The sequence below is a fragment of the Nomia melanderi genome, chromosome 8, assembly GCF_051020985.1.
Source record: "Nomia melanderi isolate GNS246 chromosome 8, iyNomMela1, whole genome shotgun sequence".
Lineage (NCBI taxonomy): Eukaryota > Metazoa > Arthropoda > Insecta > Hymenoptera > Halictidae > Nomia > Nomia melanderi.
Window position 1 is genome coordinate 13,999,976 of NC_135006.1, and position 24,137 is coordinate 14,024,112.

At 42.8% G+C, this 24,137-nt stretch overlaps 1 protein-coding gene across 1 annotated transcript in view; it reads left to right on the forward strand.

The window, feature by feature from the left end:
* Window positions 1-429: 429 nt before the first annotated feature.
* LOC116423805 (thyroglobulin) overlaps window positions 430-24,137 on the forward strand; it is a 37,706-nt gene continuing 13,998 nt past the window's right edge. Inside the window, exons 1-2 of the mRNA XM_031969419.2 lie at window positions 430-825; window positions 22,178-22,313. Of these exons, the coding sequence (XP_031825279.1) occupies window positions 22,217-22,313 (97 nt within the window). The 5' untranslated portion in view covers window positions 430-825; window positions 22,178-22,216. The remainder of the gene's footprint in view (window positions 826-22,177; window positions 22,314-24,137) is intronic.

The window sequence follows — 24,137 nt, forward strand, 5'->3', positions numbered from 1 at the left end:
ATTAAATCCATCGAAACCGACATGAACCCTCATTGAAAAGACAAACCCGACAGCTGTTCCATCAAAAAATAAAACCAAAATTCACCCCGTGAAACCCGAAAATCCAACCTCAAGCTCAAAACGATAATCAAAATCAAAATCGAGATCAAATGTTGTAGTGAATTCAGCAGGAATATTCCCGGCGAATGTTTTCTAGCCGACTGTTACTCGCGATAATATCATCCCCTATTATCCCGCGGGTAATTTTACGGGAGGGCGGGCGGGGGGGGGGGGATGGATGATTTCCAGCGGCGAAATTTCGATCGAATCGACCCGGGTGGAAACAAGATTGGCCCGTTCGCCGGTGTCCAGAGTCTGTCTGGCGTACGTCGACAGGGCCGTAGAATTCTAGAAGGGGGTCATCATACGAGGCCGGCTCCGGCGAACGCACCGAGCCAGGACAGTGTACGAACGTCATTCGGCGCGGACTGTTGCGGCGAAAGGCGCGCGGCGTTGGTGTTCCCCATTCGAGACAGAGACGCGAGACAGACAGAGAAAGAGAGAGAGAGATCAGTGCCGGAGAAAAGACGAAGACGAACGGAGGAAAACGGGATAAAGACGGGACGAACGGTACAGCGGTAATTTCGATTCGGAGCCGATTCGATTCCCTAATTAACGGATAAGGACCGGCCAACGGTGCGCGGCTATTTATCATACACCTGTACGGATATCGACGCGGTGGAGAGTGTCGAGCGATCCCGGGGCATTGTGAAACGGAAACTGTTCGCCGGAAGTGCGGGGATTTAATTTAACGGCGCGACTCGCGTGTGGATTACCGGCATCCAGGTGAGTACAACTTTTCCTCTTCTCTTTGTCATTCCTGTCTTCCCCTGGCTCGTGTTGATCGTTAAACGACAGGTTTGTCGTGATAGGTGACACGGTAGATTGATTAACAGCTGTAGATTCTGCTCCTTCGGAGGGCTTCTCGGTTTTGTCGGTTGTTTCGGGAATTTCTGGTAATCGCGGAGATAGGAGATTCAATTTGGTTCTGTAGAGTCTCGTGTTCGGTTCTGTATTCTTTGGAATACTATTTCCATCGACTGTTATGGATTTAACTCGGATTAAATGGATTGCTAACGAAATTCTTCCTGTTCTAACGTCTACGGATATTTATAGAGTGAGAAGTGTTTTATAGAAACAGCGGATGGAGAAAGATAAATTTCACAGGTGATCGCTGTAAGAACAGAATTACGGAGTCACGATTAGAAAGCTTCCGCCGTGAACTCTGTCGGTATCGTTAAACGATAATTCGCTCGATCAACGAAGAGTTTACGACGAGAATATAGCCAGATGCTCCTTTCAAATTTCAATCAATTCTCCGTTGCGCCCGGGTCCGTGGAATGCGCGAAAGAATCCTCAGTCACGGATCCGTAACAATACACGGGAACCGTACAAACTTTTCGAGCGCCAATGGGAAACGTTCCTCGGATAAGAAAGTTCCTCGGCCGCCGTCTTGAAATCCGCCCCGAACTTCCCGACCGTCATTATTATATTTAGTTCGGTCCTAATTAACTTACCGGCTCCATCGCCGCGGAGATTTATCGGGTAACGAATGCCCGATGGCAAGCCAAACAGTTCGATACTGTTTAAATTTCATGGTGACCGAAATAGAATCTACGGCGCTGCGTCGTGTTTGCGTTTCCGGGGAACAAACGCGAGAGATGTCACGCAGGCCCGAGCGACGCGGGTTTCCGAAAAATTGGAGAATTCGTTTACTCGATCGCGCACCGGACGAACTGTACTCCGGATCCATGAAACGCGAGAAGGTTGAAAATCACCGTGAGAAACCTTGATTCGTGAGTTTCTGTTACACTTAGAAAATCGTTTCCACTGATGGGATTTTGACGAGCGTTGATTCGGCGATCAACGCGTCCCTATATCCTCCCAGTCGCCTACCCTGCATTCACTTGAAACCCTACTCCAATCCTGAAGACGAATTGAAAATTCTTGAGTCAAACGTCACTTACGAAAAGAAAGCAATATGAAACACTACGAAAAATCTTAACCTTCGATTCCTAATCGATTCGATTCCTTACCGTACTCCCAAATCAGAATTACAAATCCTTCGATCGGATCGAGTTTCGGAAACCTCTTCACCAGTTAACCGTGGAATTTTAGAAAAACCTCTCGTTGCACGCAATAAAATGGAAAAATGGAGCGTGATCGAAGATCAAAGCGAAACAAAGAATTACATGTTTATGTGAAAAAATAAAGAATTCATCGTAGACGTGTAGGTTAATATTGATGTAAACTTCATGGATGTGCGTGCGTATGTATGGGTGTAGCGTGCGTGTATGCGTTTTGGATAAACGCGAAAAAAAAGAGATATTGAAAAAAAACGAAGTTTGTGTTGACAACGGAAAAATATATAGAAATTGACATCGTTTTAAATAAACGTCTATATCATGAATTAGTATCGTGTCAAGCTTCACGATGACGTGTACACTCGTCGAGCACAGTTAACCGGTCGAAGAAGCTCGAATTAACAATTCCTATGACGAGTCTTAACTTCCAAGTCTCCGGTTTCGTTAATAAAATTCACGAGTACCATCGGACGACGCGTCAATGCAGCAACGCTGCACGAACGCGTACCGTTATTCGTTATTCAGGTATCGGAGGGTTGATTTTAACGGCGCGCGCGGACAAAAAAGTTCTCCATCGCTGCGTTCACGCAACGTCCGGCACGGAAAGTTCGCATGCTTTTGTTTTCGAGGTTTCGGCGCTCGTGCTCCGGCTTCCCGAACGAAGTTTCCGGTCGTTAGCCGCTCTGTCCCCCGCGCACCACCGCGTTTTCTTCGCAAAAAGCTACCTTTGTTTGTGTCCCCTCGTTCTCCCCCATTTTCCCCTTTACTTCTGTTTAGAATAAATAGTCCTACTTATGGAAAGGGGATCCGTTGCCCCTGACATATCGCTGCACTCCGTTTCGAGCACGCTTATTTACGGCGGCCGTCGTGGTTAATTAAAAACGTCCCCTGGAAGCGTCACGGTTTTTCATTCCGCGTGAAAGCCGGACCGTTTGTGGCTCGCCATTCTTTTCAACGGGGGTGCTCTCTTCTTCCTCCGCCCCTGCTTTTCGCTTTCTTCGCGTTCTTTTCCCGGAAAGCAGGCTTTATCCGCGCTTTAGGCTTTTTTGAATCGAGATCCGGATGATTCCTTTATTCCGATATCAAAATGATAATTACTTTGATTGTTCACCGGTAAGTTAATCTCGAATCGCAATGATACATTAAACGGTTATTAATATTCGCGGTGGTTTCGGTGATGCGCATGGTTTTCGGAATTATTGTGCTAAATTAGGCGAGGATTTGATCGTCGTGCTCTCATTATGAAAATATAAACTCTTCGTTCGAGTTGAACGAGATAGAACAGATGATTTTCGTGGAAATATCAATTTGTCGGGAATATTTCATTTAGCGTTATTACGTATGAATTTACGTTATGAAATGAAAGTTAATTGATCACCTGCATTGCGACATTTTTCGAGAGCGAACGAAATTTTACAGTATTGTTTCGCACCGTCCACGACAGTTGAATACGCTGTGTCCGCGACAGGGACGTGTAATCGTGTTAAATGAAAATTTAATTTCAATGATAAATCGGCTATCAACAATTTGCCACGTTACGAGAAACATAAATTACCATCTGCGGCGGCGTGCGCCGACACAGTAACCCCGGCGTACGAAGAGCTACATCTTCATCGAGATATGCATTTCGTTGTGCAATATTCGCACGTGTAGCCCATAAATTCATACAGCCTGCGGTTCATTTATGAACGTACGGGAACGTAGAACGAAACAGAACGAAAATCATCGAACGTTCCGATAAGCTCCTCTTAAATTAGAATCCAGGGCAATATAAATCGTTAATCGAATAAATTAACCGCATTCTTACTTCCCACGCGCAGACCAGGAAATATAAACGTGTCCCCAGGCTGTCAATTAAACGAGTTCTATTTAACAAACAAGACTCAACCGTACACGATGCACTTGTTTTATAGCCCATTTTGAAATAATTATTCGTACCCTGTTGCTTTATGATATCCTTTACAACTGTTAAACGTATTTGATTGCTTCTGATACAGCAGAAAAAGAAAGAATTTCACGTTCGTTCGATGTAAATTGAAACAAATTTTTTGAATTTAATTCTTGTAGATTCGACGAATTGAAGTGTCGTATTAAACTATTTTATTGCTTCTGATACAGTAGAAAAAGTATTTCACGTTCATTCAATGTAAATTGAAACAAATTTTTTAAATTTAACTTTTCTTGTAGATTCGATGAATTATTGAAGTGTCATATTAAACTATTTTATTGCTTCTGATACAGTAGAAAAAAAGTATTTCACGTTCATTCAATGTAAATTGAAACAAATTTTTTAAATTTAACTTTTCTTGTAGATTCGATGAATTATTGAAGTGTCATATTAAACTATTTTATTGCTTCTGATACAGTAGAAAAAGTATTTCACGTTCATTCAATGTAAATTGAAACAAATTTTTTAAATTTAATTCTTCTTGTAGATTCGATGAATTGAAGTGTCGTATTAAACTATATTTGAATTATGCAACGCTGACGCAAGGTTCTATGCAAAAACAAAGAACACCTTACAATGCCGCAGATGGCTAATCGTTCTTCCGTTCGAGTCGAAGTCATTCCGAAAATTCTCGTATCCTGACGATCCTCGGATCGATCTACTTTTCCATCGGACACCCAACTGTACTGGCCATCGCGAAGCGATAAATAGAAAGACCGGTCGTTAGCGAAACGCGTTTTGCACAACGCAGTCTTAATAAAAGTTCCACGTGAACGTGCGGCGAGACGGGAATGCAAAGAAAGCACCGAATGATTAATACCCCTGACGCATGATCGCGACGAGATGCGTGCTGATGCGTGCGCGAGTTAGACCAATGGTTTATAACCCTTGACTATTATAGAACCGACTATTACCAGTCAAAATATTCATTCCAGTTTTCTTCCTTGAATAGTTTCAGATCATATGCCATGTACGTTTACAACTGAACTATCGAATTACCAAAATAAATACGTAATCGCAATAAACATTGTCGAGATTTTTCATAACGGTTCTATAAGCTTGAACGTCTATATTAGCTGAAGGTAAAATGATATTTGTCGGAACGTCTTTAATTACTTTAGCTTCTAACTATTACGAGCTTTCGAATGTAAAACTGAAATCTACAGAGGATAATTTAATAACTGAAATGACGAGGTTCCGACACGCGATCCTCGACTTTCCCAATGTGTGAGACTTGTATAATTTAATTTCATATGGAAAGAGGTTTCAGAAGTGGAAAGCTGTCTCGTTTGGATGTTAAACAACTTTCGTGGATATTTACTAAAAATGCAGAAGTGGTTGTATATGCAGAAAAATTATAGTAGTTATCTAATGAGATCACAAATATTGTGTTATTACAAGAAAATATCAGAAAATAACATTTATTCAAATGAATTTACTTCGATTTATTTCTTGGGAAACGTAGTAAGAAAATTTTAATTGCATCCCTCATCAATTTTGGCGCGATACAAGAAGAGCGCTGTAGCGCTCCTCAGCGCTCAAACGGTTAACTTCGAAAAGATTAAGAACCACTGAGGTAGATCCTCGACTCGCGCCTGGCGTAGCGCCTAGCACCGTTGGAAATCGCCGGGGCTCGCGTAAGAAACGCGCACGGTTTCAGGAAAATCGCCGTGTAGAAATTGCATTCTTGCGCGGCCGTTTAGAAAGTGCACGCGCGCGCCGCGCGGATTTCACGGGGAAACGGATTGACTCGGTAATTCGCGCGGACGATCGTCTCCGAGATTTACACCGGCGAATTTCACGCGAGCGGCGCGTGTAATTTCACCGGATCGTCACCATTAACCCCGCTTCGTTTCCCCGGGTCTCCTTTGACCCAATCGCGCTTCTGTATTTTCAGCGCCGCTTTGTCCCTTGACCTTTCGTCAATTTTTTCATTTGAAATTCACGCGAGAAAATTGTTATTCTAGAAATCTATTTGGAAGTTTTCACTTTGAAATTCGATATCCGGTATTTGGGCGTCTGTAAATTTTACCTTTGGAATTTGAAATATAACATTTGAAAATTTGAAAAAGTTTTCAAAGTAACCATTAACCCCGCTTCGTTTCCCCGGGTCTCCTTTGACCCAATCACGCTTCTGTATTTTCAGCGCCGCTTTGTCCCTTGACCTTTCAATTTTTTCATTTGAAATTCATGCGAGAAAATTGTTATTCTGGAAATCTATTTGGAAATTTTCACTTTGAAATTCGATATCCGGTATTTGGACGTCTGAAAAGTTTACCTTTGAAATTTGAAATGTAACATTTGTAAATTTGAAAAAGTTTTCAAAGTAAACGCCGGGAATTCTTTCCTTATCGATGAACAGTGTCCTGGATCGGTTTAAAAAAGATGAAATCGTTTAGAATCTCATTCTCGCTGATAGCAGTGTTAGTAGATGCTTTAAACTTGTTGAGATTATTTTCAAATTTGCACCCCCGGTGTTTTGCTCGAAAATTTTTTTCCCTACAATTCTAGAAAAATTCGGGAGCGTATCGATCGGCGGCTCTGTTCTATTTTTGTGTTCCGATTTCACGGTTCTGATTACGGCAACTGTTTTTTGCAACGCCCTGTATAAAACGAACGACTGAAAGCAACGCGTACGTGATCGGCTTATCCGCGCCTGCAATCCCAGTTTTTTTTCCCGAAGCCCCGGGAAAGAAACAATTTAATTGGTCTGTTACCAGATAACGGACGAACACGTTTTCAGCTCTCGCGTGTTATTTTATTTTCTCCCGTTTCTTCCTTCTTTTTTCCTTCCGCTCGCGAAAAGCGTGAATCTACGCGGCGCTCAATGTAATTAGCACATTGGTCGGGCGCAATCGATAAATTGATAGTCACTCCGGGCAGGCGAGATAAACATTTAACAGAAGTCTCGCTCGAATTTCACTATTTTTTGCACTCGCGTCGGGATTTTACACGCTTATACGATTTTCCCTTCTTTCTTCGCGCTGCACGAGATCTAGAGATACATAATTACATTGCTCGAAATAATTGCTGGATCAGTTGCGCGAACGAGTAATTCATTTACAGGTCACCGTGCTTAACTACCATTGAAACAGGAATTTCCACTGCCGCCGAGTAATAATATTACCGCCTGCAAAACAAGAGCACCGACTCGATCCTAAAAACAGATACAATTGAAGCTCGACTACATTTTTCACCTCGGACACTGCTACTTATAGCCGCAACGTAGAAATTTCGAGTAAAAGTGGCTGCACTAATTACGAACGTATTACCGACGGAAGAAGACAATGTGAGCAACGATTACGAAAACAGTAATGAACGTCGAAGAACCTTTCTATCTACTAAACTTAGCTAATAAAGAAATTATAAATACAGCCAAGAAATAGTTTAGCAGTCATCGGAAACATCTTTACTCGGTTTAATCATTGAAGTGCACAGTTTTTACACATTTTCTACCATTTCCATCATTTTATACTGATCGATTCGTATCCATTTATACAATATAAACACCGACTAAACGGAAATTAAAATCATTTTCTCCCCGAAAAGAAAGAAGAAAGCCCTTCTCCGAAGAGATTAGAGATGCCGTTAAGTCACGCGTTCCCGAATCGCTCGCGACGGCCGTCGACGGGCTCGCTTCCTCCGGAGGGGGCGCCACAAAGAATTTCCAATAGCGTTTTCAGGAAGAAAGCCGGGAACGGGGAGCCGTTCCTCAAAGAAACCGTTTACCCGGCTTTGTGTGCACGGCCGCGATCATTAAAGACGCGGATATGCGTCCTCCGCAAGCGTCGCCCGCGGATTAGATCCAGGAAACGGCAATAACGCGTGGCGTCAAACGTAATTGCATCCGGGCTTCCGGCCAGATTGCCGGCCTCCGTTTTCCAGCGAAGTCTTTTCAACCCTTTCTCATTTGCCGAGTACCTTTGTACGCGGTCCTTTCGTTTCCATGGGGGATCCGGCGAATAATCTATCTCAAATTACCTCGTAACGTCCTTTAGAAAGTCTGAGACCCCATTAGATATTAGATTATACGTTACAGTGTCGGACGAGGAACACGATAACGTGCGAATTGAAAAACTTCGTTCGAAGATTATGAATATTATCTGTCTTCTCTGTTCCGTAGTTAACACGTAGTAGCACCTCTGGTCGAATAAAATAGCAGAATTAATAATTAGCAAAAACCGCTCGAACAAATAAGTTGTAGGTTCGTTCGAATTATCAGCAATCATCGAGACGCGTCACGCGTTGATACCGAGTACCCTCGAATCGATGAACCATCGTCTCAAAAACAAGAGAGAATTATTCTCGCGTCACTTTTAGACCGCGTTGCAAAATCCCGCGACGAAAATATGCGCGAACCCGTCGGCCCGGTTTCTTCAAATCCGCGAATCGATAAAACCGCTCCGCCGGCCGGGAACCGTCAGCCAGCGGACGCGTGGCCAAATTGGAAAAAACGCTAACCCGCAGCCTCGAGACCGCCAATTCGCGCTAAATGAAAATCAAACTTTCATCGAGCGGTCCCACGCTCGCGGAACGGAACGGGAGAAACGGTGAAATCAACGAAAGCTGGGAGATCGTGTTTTCGTTTACGAAAGGGTTGAAGTTAAGTCAGAAGCGAAAGCCGGCCGCCTAATGATTTCGCGTGGAGCGCGACGGGCACGTTCGATCCCCGTTCAATTTTCGATGGAGCTTCCTGGGAGCCATTCCGAACAGGAAGGAGATCGCTCGGAGCGTTTCGTGCCCGTAGCAAATTTTTATACGAGAATATCGGCTCCTGAAGTAGGATCTTTCGGCGCGAGAATATTTCTTGGTCCCGGATGTTCTTGCGTTCGGATATTGGGCGGGGGGGTGAAAGGGGTGTGGGCGGTATCTTCGAACGTTTTTCCGAGGCGAGCTCCCTAGGGAGCTTCCACACCCGAGGGAAAATCTGCCAGCGCTACGGAATTGGGACGTCCTCGTTCTCCGCGGAGGGGAAACACGATTTTTGTTCGTAAATAGAGAAGTCTAGGAAGGTACCTACCCACCCTCCCACGCGCTCGTTTATCCGTATTCACTCGAAGCCATTCCGCCCCGGCGGATGAATCATTTAACGTTCATCCAACTCAATTTCTTTCCTGAACCCCTACGCTACGGACGAAATCAATTTCTAGTCGAAGGACGCGAGACGCGACGCGCGTAACGAAATTCCTTGGGCCTTTCCTCGCTCTCGGTGCGTTTGATATTTTATTCCTCTAAGGTTTATTTCCCAGTCGCCTCCGAGGGTGGATCTTGTGTGGATGTTGAGTTAGCTGTCAGTCGATTCGCCAGACGCGAAGGCGAAGTAGGACGATTTTAATGGTGGTAATTTGGTAACTATGCGATGATTATCTCAGTAGGGTAGGGTAGGCTGTTAATAAAGGAACGGACTGATTCTAATAAAGTGCGGAATCGATACTTCGCCTTTAATGTAACAGCTGAAACTGTTGTACGGTAATGGGAACTAAGATGGCCGGTGCGAAGCTCGAAATTAGTCGATAAAGGTAACACAGTGCTAAATGTAATTTTCCCTGAAATGTTTCTCGCCTTATTTCTTCGCTGTACGTTTGTATCATTGGCCGACAATCTCGATAATCGATATATCTCGCACCATCCACCGAAAGTTTCGAACTTAGTTTCCCGACGAAGTATTCGAGAATTTTACAATACCCGAGGAGACCGTATATTGCCCAACAAATTCTCTACAATTCAAAAGCCAATATTTACAGGAACAACTACCAAACCTCCTCTTGCCTTTCATGAATTAATGCGTTTATTTGCAGTTAACGAAGTTTGTTGACTCAACAAGCATACCTCGGTTACCATCGATTCACGGGGTAACCGGAAACTTCGCTTCAGTGGTTTATGCCCGGAGCACTACGCGAAATGACTTGAGATTAATAAAAATAAATATAATTACTATGAACAACGACTCTGTCCGTAATTGCCGAGGGTAATTCAAGCGATTCCGTGTTACAGCCTGCGAAAGCTACAATCGACATTCCCAAGGCAACTGCCACGCCAAGAAGGTTAATTAACACGTTTACTACTACAAGAACAATGCGCAGAAGGTGACGGCATTAAATTTTCCGCAAACATTCAGTTCATTCTACTTTCGAACTCCATAACATTCGCACCGTATAACGTTTCCAATAAAAACTTCGAAAAACCGCATCGATCGAACCGTACGAAACGTGTAGATTCTAAATGGAGAATGAAAAACGTACATGAAAATTTCCAATTCCTTTAGGACAATTGGCTCCACAGATTTCCCTTTGTTCATTTGGTTCTCCATTTCCCACGCGTTTCAAAAATACAAATAATCCAGATCGCACGGTGTACTCCGTGCGTCCACTAAAATTCACAATCGAGCCATTCATCCGCCAAAGCAATTGATTGCGCGAAACGAAACTGGAACAATTCAACAAAACTGCATTCCCGTCCGAACAAAGAACCAATCGGCAGTGTCATCGTTCAAATTTCAAAACATTCGAAAAGCAGGCTTAATCTCGTTGGCGCAGCAACGAACTCGAGACAAAAGCAACAAAAATTTCACGAGACCACGATGCCTACATAAGAAACAAATTAATTATTCCACCATTCGAATCTCAAATCATTCGAAAACCGGAGTTAATCGCTTTAACCCGCGAACGGCTCAATCGGCAGAAGGGTCCTCGAGGTGGCCGAAGAATACCGCTCTCGCGGCAGTGGTTCTCAACCGCGAACCGGCTATTGAAATGTCGGCGTCTCGTGTGCCGCGCGTTCAACGTTTCCCCTTCCGGCGGCTCGTCCATTGTTCGACAACTCGCGAAAAGGCATCCGTCCGCGAATTCAACGTTGCCAGTCCTTTCTCCCCCCCTGCCCCGGTGCTCCGGTTCTATCCGCGAGCCACGGCCGTCCAACAATGGCGAACAGGCGCGTGCCCCTCGAATAGAAAGCACATTGGAAGCTAAAAAGCGCGTTGCGTCGCGCGCTGCTCTCTCGAGAAATGTTTCTCTTATTATCGCCTTTTTTTCCTCCCGTTGCCCGCCCGCCTCTCTACGTTCCCCTTGTCCCTTTTTATTCTTTATTCTTTTCTCGCGGCGTCCATTTTCGCCCGGCGCCGACAGTTCGAGGATGCTCTTTTCAGGACGCTCCTTTCAGGCGGCGCACAATAGGCGGACCGGGGAACGGTGTCATTAGTAGCGCGTGGAAAACTCGCGCGTTCCCCGGCCCTGTTATCCGACTTTCTACCCGTAAATGCCGCGCTCGGGAAGGATCTGGAACACACGCGATAGAGCCGCCGGAACTATTTCCGCGTACAATCCATCGGCGGATCGTGAGAAACCGCGCCGCGGCCCGGCTGCGTTAATCAGATCGGAACAAAACGGCGGATCGCGGGTTCCTTCGCGGTCCCGCGCGACACGCGATCCACGGTTTTGCTTTTTTGTCTGCGGACGCTCTTCGGAATTGGATGCGTAACCTTGATCGCTGGGGATGCTCCAGATGAGCGTCGACTGTTAAATGCCTTACCCTTTTTGCCGGCGATAGCGTGCCTCGAAAGTTTCTCTGTGAGATTCGGTCAATCGTCGGAACTTCCCGATGTTGGATAACGAAGTTCGGACATTCGAATAACGAAAGGGTAGTTATGTGGACGTGCGAACGAGTGGCTGTAATTTAAACAGTGAAAGCTGGCGCGCGTAATGAGAAGATAATAATGTAACGATTGTATATCGGTTGGATTCCGGTGTACCTTTCTTTTTATGTTCCTTCGAGGCGTTGAAGGAAATTTATACACGAGTTTCGTAACTGAAACTAGATCCTTGTTTTTAAACACTCAATACACAAGCTCTTGTGTAACTATACGAATTTCTCTTTTGCGTGGATATATCATCGATTCGCGTCGAATTTAATAATTACGTCCCGAGGATGCTGTAAGGAGGTTATTATCGATTCGATATTATGATAATCCACGCTTCGTTGATTTCTCCCGTGTTTAGATACTGGCTATTTAAATATGAGCGGCACGAATCATCGGGGCTTGTATGTACACGAAACGACGAAGGATCGAATTATAAATTCAGCACGACATCCTCGTGAAACCTTAAAACACCGGTGGTCGGTTTTGGTCGTCGTGTGTCGTAAGAGGCTCTTAGTCACTAATCAAAATGAAGCAACTCCGTGTTTCCTGCAAGATGGCCGCGGTTCGTCTAGCAGAAAATTCGATACAGGAATACTTTCGAGAACCGGCTGGTTTCTTTCGAAACGAGACTCTCTTTTCGACGCCGTTTACGGAGAAAGCGCCAGGAAAGTAGATTTTGAAGATGTCCGGGACTTTCTGAAAGAGTAACACAACTTTTCGACGTTGCGAGGCGTCGTTCATTCGAATTTCCCGCGGCGGACGGACGCGCGTTCCCCAGCTCGTTCGCGGAACGTAACTTTCGGATGAATCCATCCACTTTATATTCGCGCGAGAGAGGTCGAAGCGTCCTATTAAAAATTCCGTGGAAGTTCTTGCCAATCATTTCTATTAAGAACAGTTGCTTCAGAAGTAACTTCCCGATAAGAATGAACTTGCAACGGTGAGAGAAGAATGAAGATCATTAAAATAACTCGCTTCAAGCATTCTTGGGGATACATACTTTAATTAAAAACTCCGTTGTCTTTGAATTATATTGAACCGTATTAATCCGTTTTCTCGATGACAATTAATTACGAATTACGAAGCAGCTTAAACTCGAAGGTACACCCCGAAATTCTAAGAGAATTCAATTACTCTCCGGATTGATCGATGCTGTTGAAATAAAGAGAACTGATGAACACCGATGTGTCAATGTCGACGATTAATTAGGGCTCGCGAAAGTTTCCAGGCCGTTGGAAAAAGATTCCGTCGTGAGAAATTCCACGGAGCATCCGTGCGATGGCGAAAGTGCGAAAACCGTGTCCCGGAGTGGCTTACGCGTTGGCTCGTTGGCAACGAAGGAAACGGGTGACAATGTAGCGTGATAATGTCCTCGCGGCAGGAAAATGGCGGGCTCGTTAGCTACCGCCGGGTGTTATTTAAGACTGCAGGAATTCGCTGCAGTTTCGCAACAACGGGAAATAATTATCTTCGCGAAGGTAGCCGGTGAGTGCTTTGTGCACGAAAATTGCGGGCAATTCGCTGAGATCAAACATGAAAAATTACTGAACGCGACGCGAAAATGATATGTACAAATTGGGGAATTTAACAACTGCGAGATGGACCTTCGCAACTTCCCTTGATGACGGCGTATGCTGCTGGTATGCGAGAATAACGGGGCCACTTCCGGTATGGACGGTAATAGCCGTTATTGTCTGGATAGTCGGCGCTTCCTAGGAAATGTTGCTTTTAAGGTACTCAGCGCCGTTGCTTTTAGCGGGTCAATTTTCGGCGCGTTCCATCGGCCGGAGATGAGCGACACTTAATCACGTGAAAATCTTTAAATGAGAATTCAAAGGTAAAAATTCTCCTGTTCACAGTACTGTGAAACATTCTTTTATTTCGGAGAATAAATCACACGAATAGCGTTCATAATTTGCAAACAGATGTAAAGATCAATGAATTATTTCAAAAAGCTGTTATACAGCGTTCGTAACGTGTAACGTGTAACATGTAATGTGTAAGATTTCAAGCTTTAGTTTGATATTTTATATAATCGATTCCTAGTTCGCCGAAAAATGTCCTGCGCCAGGAACTGAATTTTAGCGATACGTTCCAATCGGATGAAAAATGTCGGTCATCTCGGTCATTGGCGGAGATTTAGCAGTGTCGTGAATAGGTTAACTAGAGGCGTCGTCCGTCGACGGTAGGCCATTAGCGCGATGAAAACGCAGTCGCTTTCTAGCAAAGGAAAGTGCAGGGAAAAAATGCAGGAAGTTGTAAAAGACGACGTAAAACGGCAGTCTATGCAGAGCTCGGGCACAGTGGACGACGCAGGTAGTAAATTTGAGAGCAGGAGCGGTTTTAAATGATTTAGGGCTGTGTGCTCGAAAAGAGAATATAAAAAAAACATAAATAAGAAAGTACAATAACGCGATGTAGTCCCTTAAAACCCCAGAAAATACATAATTTCTTCGTTTCCGATGACAATACTAAAACAAAATTGCATCGTGGTCAAAGTAGAATGAACAATAGATCGTACCTAAACTACGACGAACACTAAATAGCACTTTAACCTCCTTTTCATCAACTTTTCCATCCATTCGAAATATCATCTGAAACCATCAAAAACACTACCGACCAAAGAATGTAACATTTCAAATCGATTCCAATGAATCCTCGTTTTCCCAATATTACACTCCTTTGACCCATTCGAGACGGGAATTTTTTTTCGAACAATTAAGTTTTTTAACCCCTTGCACTCCAGAGGCGTCACCAAATGATTTGACACAGCAAAACTGTAAACTTTGATATTTAATATTAAACTTTGTATAATACATCAATGTTCGAAATATTGAAAGAAAATTCTCTTCCTCGATGCATGTGAGATTTCTTGATTCAATCTAAGAAAATGTCTGTACCTCATTAGAAAATATTGAATATTTCCGGTGAAAAACTTCTGGAGTGCAAAGGGTTAAAACCTCTAGACGATAGTCATAAAAACTCAATTCTCTTATTGTTGTTCTTGTTTTCCTATACTTCACAGATACTATTACTTCAAAGAAAGTCTTATCTCGACGACTACTTTACTCAAAATAACTGATAAATGCTCTTTATCATTATTGCAACCCATTCGTGCAACCGGTCTCGAACGGGTTGATTTCAAAATTTCCAGAACTGCATTCAAACGCACTGAATTCCACTGAAAATTTCTCTCTCCCAAGAGAGAGAGAGAGAGACTCCGTAGGACCGAGGAAAAGGGGATTAAAAAACGGATCATCCGATCGTCGAACGGACCGCGTCCGAACACGCTCGCTTTCTATTTTCATGAAGCCCACGACGGCCGTACCACTGAGCCACTTATCGTCTCCCCGAACAAGGTTGTAATCGTCCGTACGAACGGATCCTCTTCCCCCGGGCACATTTTTTTCGTATCGTTGCTCTTCTCTTTTTTCGTAAGTAGACCATTCGGTTCTGGCAATCGTTTCTCATTCACGATCCCCGATGCGGTCGACGACCCGCGAGAAAGAAGATGATACCCGGCTCCCTGGAACTCGTTTGAAAAATGGGAGGACGGGAGGGAAAAAGGAGGAGAAGCCTTGCTCCACGAAAGTGTTCCGCCGATGACGCACGACGGGCCTCGGCGAGATCGAGGATCGACAATAGAAAGTTCAACGTGAGAGCCGGCCCCGGGGGCCGTCGATCTCGACCCGGAAGGAACTCCGATGACGAAGTGACCCACATTGTAGCGCGTGTCAGCCTTGGGAGAGCCGGCCGAGTTCATCTTTCGGAATTCGCCGGGGACCGCGGTGAAAGGGCGTTCAACTTCTGTTCGGCGACGACGGTTACCGAACGCCGATTCCGAATATTCGAATGTCGCTCTTGAACGTTGCTGCGAATCGCTGGCCGCACGCTTCGGGGGAAAATACTAATCGACTCGTGTAAAGATTGGCGCGTTTTCCGAATTTATTCGTTTCGTTCGTCGATCCTGTCGATTCCGCAGTATTGCCGATTGAAACTGATGGTCTCCGTTTTTCTTGATGTACCTTGACTTCTGTTTACTTTCCTCTTGACACTTTGCGTACCGGTTAACTTTCGGAAAACTGACTGGCAATTTTCAGTAAGATCAATTCACATCGTTGTACGTAGAGAAACTCAGATATATAGTTATGTAATATATTTAAAATAGATAATCAATTGGATTCAAATTGAATATTTCTTTAAATGCTCTGGTAATTAGCAAGGTTGTATAGCTGAGTCTTTATTAACACCAGAACTACCGTACCAGTCGAAATGACTGGTTTCGATTTTTTAGTTTAGCGATTACTGATATCTTCGAAGCATTGAATATTCGAAATGATTTTGAAAATAAATAGTTTCACTTGAGTACTATAACGAACGCCTGAAGAAACTGAAAATAATCTATTGTTACAATTTTAATAGGAATTGCATATTAATCGTATTAAATGCTCGGTAGTTTTAGTGTTAAAAACGAGGTCTCTCGTTACCAGTACGCAACGTGTTAACTGAAATCAAATAAAACAAAGTTGTAGGAAGCACAGGATTATTGTTGTTATTGTTTCTTGTTTAAAATGTCTTCTACATTTCACGAGGCTTCGAAAACGAATCGAAACGATGTAACATTGATCTCTTATTCCACGACTATCGACAAATTACGAGTGCTTCCCAGAGATAGAAATTCATTATTTATTTAAAGAAATTGATTTATTCACAACATACATCCGTTGGAACGTTAGATCCATTCTTCTAATTCCCATATACCGCTCGCCACTCGAAGCTTTAATGTCTCAACGAATTCTGAACAGCGAGCCAGCTACGAAGCTAAGTAACGGAAGCGACTACTTCGAGTTTAACGAACTTGTTATTTTAATTTCCACCCAGGGAAGCCTCGAAGAAGGAAAATGCATTTTTATTCAATTACCGTGTTCAGGAGTTAGGCGGGGGGACTAATGAGGAACGGAATAATCCACGGTTTAAAAACGAACGCGGTATTTTCCGGAGGAGAAACGATTAAGGAATCCGAACGGTTCGGCTTAATTGTTAATTCGACGGATCGAGACCGTCCGCTCGAGAGTTCTCGCGTCCCCGGATCAGGGGAGGGATGAATCTTTTAATTCGGCGACTCGGCCGCGGTAAAAGTATCCTTGAGTCGCCGCGAGTTAGGATTCTTCGCTTTAAAAGGAGGAATAACAATGGAAGTTGTGTCTTCTTATTCGTTATGCCGCGGGGAATATTCTAATGCGTTCCCCTCCGTTATTCATGAGGCGAAGTCGGCTTCGGGATCTACGAATTGTCGGGACGCTTTCGTTTCTTTTCCTTTTGCCTTTGTTCCTCGTTACAACTTCGACGGGAGCCGTTGCCTTCGCTCCCCTCCCCCCTTTCCCTCCGCCGTTACTTTTACCTTTTCTCTTCCGCCGCCTTTGTTCCGCGGCCGTCATTGACGCTCGCGGATATTTTCATCGAGAACCCGATGGAAAAAGGCAGAATAATCGCAGACACGGCTTTCCTCTCGTCTGGAAGGGACAAATTTGGATTTATCTCGTAGCTCGCTGTTCTCCCTCGCGATAATTGGCTGACTAGGAACGATCGATGAATCTTTATCGACGCGTTAAATATGAATGTGTATTCTTCGCTCGCCATTTTTAGAACACGCAGACGTCTTTCTTTTAACCCTCGTGCAACTTTGAAGTCACCTATCAGTATATTGGCGTCTTGTTGGTTTATTTCATTTTGCACTGGAAGTGGCGAATAAAATAATGTAATACTATTTAGGTTAACTTCAACTTTTTTACGCTCAGGCATAAAAGTTTCGTATTCATATGTGGATATTTATTAATTTTGTACCGCACAGATTTTGTTACAATCACGAACAAAAGTTCGGCCCACAGAGGGTTAATTGAGCTTCGAAAGATGAAATGCTTGTCATTTATTTTCGGTTCAGCGGGAGAAGTATTATTCCACTGGCAATTAGATTTGTAAGAATGTTTACCGAAGTTCGAGTTCTGCGGAAGGTGAACTTTCTAACAGCACCGGTGACTACCATAACAGTATTAGTGTAAAAGTGTGTCACACTGGAAAGCGAGGATAGGAATCAAATTTGACGAACTTCGGTGTTTTAAATTAAAGTTGGTAATTGAAGTTGTGATTAAACTTCGTGCACCTTCGGTCGGGGATCTGCGGAAGATAAATGCTCGAGATAAAAATGTTGCCTGCGGTCCGGAATGTAGCTCAAAGGATCCTCGTCGAGAAGACATTCTCCGTAGCGGTAACATTCGCAAAAGTGAACAGTAATGAACGCCGAGCTGACAAAAAGCGAGCAGTCCTAATAATCACCGAACCAAAATTGTCCAGAATTTTAAAAATAATTCTTTTAGCACGGAAATTGCGGAAATCCAGGTCGAATGATTTAAGTTTCAACGTTCCGTGGATGCGAGCAGTAATGAACAGATTATTTTCAGAAAACCAATTTGCCATTACCGTGCAATTATACAATGCGTCGGTCGTTCCGTCCCGGAATTCAATGCGAGATAAATGAATCGTGTCGCAACCTGTAATTCCCGGTAACGAGTTTCATTGATAAAATCGGAATCAATACGAGAAAAAACCCCGCGTCCCCGTCTTCTAATTAAATCGGACATGCCTCTGTTTTGCTTTAATCTCGCGGCGCGACACGGCGGCGCGTGGGCCGCGTTTAATGAAGTCACGGAGGAGTTAAAAATTTTCATGGAAATTCAATTTCGCGCCGAAATGCGTACCGTCCTCCGCCGCCGCGAATATTACGCAGCAATTGTTTCGCTCGCGAGCATAATGCGGGCCGCGTGTGTGCGGAGGACAATGGAAAAAGTGCACGGGAGGGTGCGAATTGTACAGGGTGCGCCATGGAACGCGGATCAAACGCGACGGGAAAGTCTGACGCACTTTTGAAGTGTGACCTTCGGAAAATTCAATTCTGCGACCGACTTTTTCCTTCTCTCGGTTGCCTCCCGTCTGAGCTAATGGACTCGTTGATGAGTGATTTAAAATTTAACGCAGAGTGACACGGAGAAATATGGTCTGCTCAAAGGAATGAAAAATGTCTCGGCGAATTACTGTCGCGCTAACGTCTGCTCGACTAAATGTTATTATTGCAACACGTCTGTTAGTTGCACCGTTAGCAGAGACATGATCTGTGGATCAGTAAAATAAAATAGCATATCACTGTGATCTTCACTGTTAATAATATAACATAATACTAAAATTATTCAATAAAGTCCATAACGAAAGAAAGCTTGGCAAATCCAGTAATTTGATACGCAAAATATTAATTTTAACACTAGAACTGCCGTTTCAATTATTGATATCCTCGAAGCACTGAATATTCGAAATGATTTTGAAAATAGTTTCGCTTGAATACTGTAATGAATGTTCTAAAATAATCTATTATTACAATATTCATAGCGATCGCATTTCAATCGTATCAAATTCTCGGTAGTTCTAGCGTTAACAAGTGTGTTAAGGTAAAAGGAATTCATATATTTTTAATATTTGACTCTCATACCCTTCTCAAATAAAACAATCATCCCTCAAATACGCTGCGCAATAAAAACACGCGAAAAATAATTAGATCGCCCAGAGCTCCAAGAAACGATTAAACTTCCAACCGTCTCGTACGTTTACGCGGCGATGCTCGATTCTTTCCTTTTTCTTTTGCGCCGAGGTAAGTCCCGTGTATTATGTTGCACCCTGTATTTCGGCATACTCGCAGGAGAGACGGGACGAGAAGCTGTTCGCCGACGAAATTACCGACGGTTACATCCTTTGGGAAGCCTTTGAATTTAGGGTGCAGCCTGCCGTATGAATAATGCATCGGGAAAGACTGTGACGCGGCCCCGGCCGCTCGGGCCTCATGGTAATTACACCGATAATCGCGTTAAGATTACATTCACGGCCGTTACACCGCCATTACTACGAAATATCTAATTCCTACCGTAGACCCGGTAATTGATACCCCGAGACTCCGTCTGGCTCGATCTTCCGTGTCCGACCATCTAGACGAAACGCAGAACTATTCCTGGATTCCCGCGACCGTTTATGCGGTTGTTGCAGAAAATTGATTGAGTACCTTCACCGATTCGGATGCTAATAGATCATCGATCCTATTAATAAATATAAAGTACCTTTGATTCATGCAAGTGTCATATAATATTCATCGAACCTCTATATTGGCATTCCCGTCGTTAACTCAATTAATTTCCATATTAATAGAGATATCCCGAAATTAGTTCGCAGTAACTGGAATATGCAAGTTTCGTTCATTAGGTAACGGTGTCTGCTATGTTAATTTGGAGGTATCCTTTTCGACGAGATCGTTTAAAATCAACTGTGTTTTCAAGTTTAACGCCAGATTTACGGAACCCGTCAATTTGACGGATATTGAACTTTTTAAACATTATTTAGTAGTAGAGTCGATTTTGATTCAAGCGAATACGCATTGCAATGCTCCAGTTTTGAAGCTAGAATTTTCTCGAATTATATAACGCTTAGTTTTCGAAGAACAATAGAATAAAGTGTAGAACAAACGTCCGTGAATCTAGCGTTAACGGACCTCGCGTTCGAATTTTGATCTTTTTATCGTAGTTATCACAACACGTGTAATTAAAGTTATTTATCCGGACGCAGTGTCGCGAATGTTGACTTCCCCCGAGGAAACGACTCCGGGAATTAAACGAGATGCTGATGTTCTTGAGGTTTCCCGGTCCCGAAACTTTTTCCCTCCATTAACTTTTTTCACTCGCTGCAGAGTCAACATTCCCGACAAATCGGCAAGGCAACCGACTCCGGTTATCTGTGAAGTTAAAACAGTGCGTTTGGTAGTTAATGTTGCAGTGTACAAGAAGTTCGAGTCACTTGTTGATTTTACGGTGAAATTGTAAACCAATGCAAAAATTTGTTAGCTTTACTAAACCGATTTCTTTGATTCGATCTTCACGAATGTACAACCGAATCGATGGAACGCTAATTAGAAGCAGGTCGAGATGGATGTTATATAGACGAACGTTTCTGGTAATTTCGTAATACGAGCGAAGTGAGATGAAACTCTTCGCAATCTCCGATCGACGGAAAAGATCGGCAAGAACGTTCGATTCGGTCCACGTACTGTTTTTCAGCCGGAACGATCCATATCGACGCGAAATGAAAAGCTGTCTGGTTTCCCGCTTTCGAGCGGACGGCTTCTTAGCTTTCAGGGGAAACTTTTTCCATTACGGATCCATAATCTTAGACTTTATTGCTTCGGGAAGTGCGGCGTACGGGTTCGGGCGAACTTTAATGGCGAATTCCGGGCGGACAGAAACAGGAAATGCGTTACTACGAATATCGATTCGTTGCGCGCCCCGAGTTCCTCCTCGAAATATTTGAGGAGCTCGATTAATTACTTCGTTTAATCATTCGCAGTCGAGAAACGGGACCACGATCCAGACCGCTAAAATTAGGATGTTCCGCGGTATGTTTATCCGAAAACTTGTTAATCTCGAATGATTTCACTGAACGAACCGAAATGTTGGGCTAATAGAACGATCATTTTGTAAATATAATCGACAGAGAACTCATGGTTCGTGTTTTACGGGGGAGACCTCATTACGATAATAATAAATCAATGGGACGAAATGGGAGACACGTTGATCAATGAAATATCATTATACGTTTCGTACGTTTAGCGAGTTAATAAAGTCCAAGCACTTAATTCGTTAAATTGAAATTCAAAAAATCAAGGTATATCAGAGTGATTATTCCATTTAATCACTTTGTCCGACGGATCTCAATCAAAAATTTAATTCGCTCGATGCGCTACCACGAAGATAGATCATTTAAACTTAAATAATTTCAACCAAACGTCGTCCGTACTTATATATGCTCGACGCGACGGTAAAAGCGTCAAGCTTGTAGAAAAAGTGTATACAAAACCCATTTTCAGCATCGTAAATCAGGCGGTCCCGAAGTGTGGGTAGTGAATAATTTAAAAGCACGGTTTACATATTCATCGAGGATGTTTTGCTTCTCGAGAGTACGAGTACGTTGGATCACCATAACCGATGCGGTTATGTTACATTAATTATGGCGAAATTCATAAGCGAGTGAACCGCAAGAAGCGACGGCTTTCGAAAATTGGTCTCAACTCATTATACATCTGTACTGTAAAAAGAATGCACCGCGATCGCACATTAAAATCAATAATTATACTGTAACCACCGATGCGATCGCACGTTGCTATTTACAATCGTGAATTACATTACCGTTGTTTCGATGTAAATTGTATATTAACAACAACTGATAATTACGAAACGTAATGTCCAACCGAATGATTTGTTACATTCAAATAATCAATAATAATATTAATAATAACGGCGAGTAATAACCAGTCGAACTGCATCCCTCCCGATTCCGATATTCGTGAAAAAGTCAATTAAACCTGCGTCCCTCGTGAAATTTCAGATCTAACGGCCGCTTCAAAAATCACTTGATGCGCTGAGGATGCGCCGTGATTTCTGCAACGGTGGGCTTGCCTGCGCCGTTGTGTGGGTGTCATCGACCTGGCTGCTACTGTCCTTGTCGTCATCGGTCACGGCAGGTACGTTCGTTTTACTCTTCCTCTCTCTCTCTCTCTCTCTCTCTCTCTCTCTGTGTCTCTGCTCTCTTGGTCCTGTTTTATTTTTCACCAAGTCTCTTCGGTCCCGTGCAGTTGCGGTTCGCCCGGCCGTAATGATTGGCCCCGAATTATTGAAAGAGCGGCCATTAACAAACAATAGAACTCACACAGACGCAAACACACGACCGCCACCCGTTCGCGGACGGTGAAAAGAGAAAAAGGAAAGCGGCGAGCTCTCTCGAAACCGGGCGTGCATCTGCATATAATGCGACGACGGGAACGTGATCGGTTTTCGGAAATCGTTCTGCGGACAGATTTCGTCCTTGATGCCGCCGGGAAAGCCCCCGTGCGACGGAGACGACCGGGAACCATGTGGCGTACCTAATCTCGCCCTTAGACGGGATTTATGAATTCGGAGGTACCGCGTTCTCGCGTTGCAACGTTTGCAGTAACTTCAGGAAGGATGGGGTTTGATTCGTTTCAACTGGAAAGTTTTGGCTGTTGGATGAATTCGATAGTTTGGAAATTTGATAAATTGATCATTTGACGATTTGAATATTCGGTGAAATGATTGTTTGAAAATTTGACGGTTTGATAAATTGGAAATGTGGAAGTTTGGAAGTTTGGTAGTTTGGTAGTTTGGAAGTTTGAAAATTTGATAAATTGATAATTTGAAAATTTGAATATTCGATGAATTGATTATTTGGAATTTTGATAAACTGATAAATTGAGAATTTGATAAATTGGAAATTTGGAAGTTTGGAAGTTTGGTAGTTTGGAAGCTTGAAAATTTGATAAATTGATAATATGAACATTTGAATATTCGATAAATTGATTATTTAAAAATTTGATAAATTGATAAATTGAGAATTTGATAAATTGAAAATTTGATAAATTGATAAATTGAGAATGTGATAAATTGATAAATTGAGAATGTGATAAATTGGAAATTTGGAAGTTTGGTAGTTTGATGTTCGAAAATTTGATAAGTTGATAATTTTTAAATTTAAAAATTCGATAAATTGATTATTTAAAAATTTAAAATTTGTAAATTTGTAAATTTGAAAATTTGAACATTTGATAAATTGATAAATTGAGAATTTGATAAATTGATAAATTGAGAATGTGATAAATTGGAAATTTGGAAGTTTGAATGTTTGAAAGTTTGGTAGTTTGGTAATTTGGAAGTTTGAAAATTTGATGAATTGATAATTTTTAAATTTTTAAATGTTGGATGAGTTAACTCGTAACTAACGTAATTAACTTCGTCTCTCGTGAAGATCAGTTGATCTCGGTGACAACGGGTTAACTGAGGTGAAGGGATGAAATTTCGAGGAAACGAAATGAAAGATATAGTCTGCCTCGGTTTTTGTAGCGACTTAAGCTCGTAATTGAACATTTCTTACGTAGTGAGGACAGGCTGATGAAGACTGATTTATTTAAAAAAGTAGAAGCGACGGAAGAATGGAAATTTCGAAAATTATTCACGTCAGAGATATAGAATAATGTACGTACGTACAGTTATTTAAAGAAATAAAATTGGTATGTCCTAAATACTCTTGATAAACATGAAAATCCCATCAATAATTTAAGTACAAAATGCAGAATGTGCTACGAGAGCTTTTAAATTCTAATGAGGCACTACTAACATTTAAACTGTGAATCTTTATGCAAATGCATGCTTTTATAGACCATTATTTCAATGTAGAACCATCTAAACGAGCGAAATTTTAAGTAGGATCATTTAAATATGTAAATATTTCATAGACAGAAAAAGTGTGTTATTCCTTCAACTTTCGTAAAAAA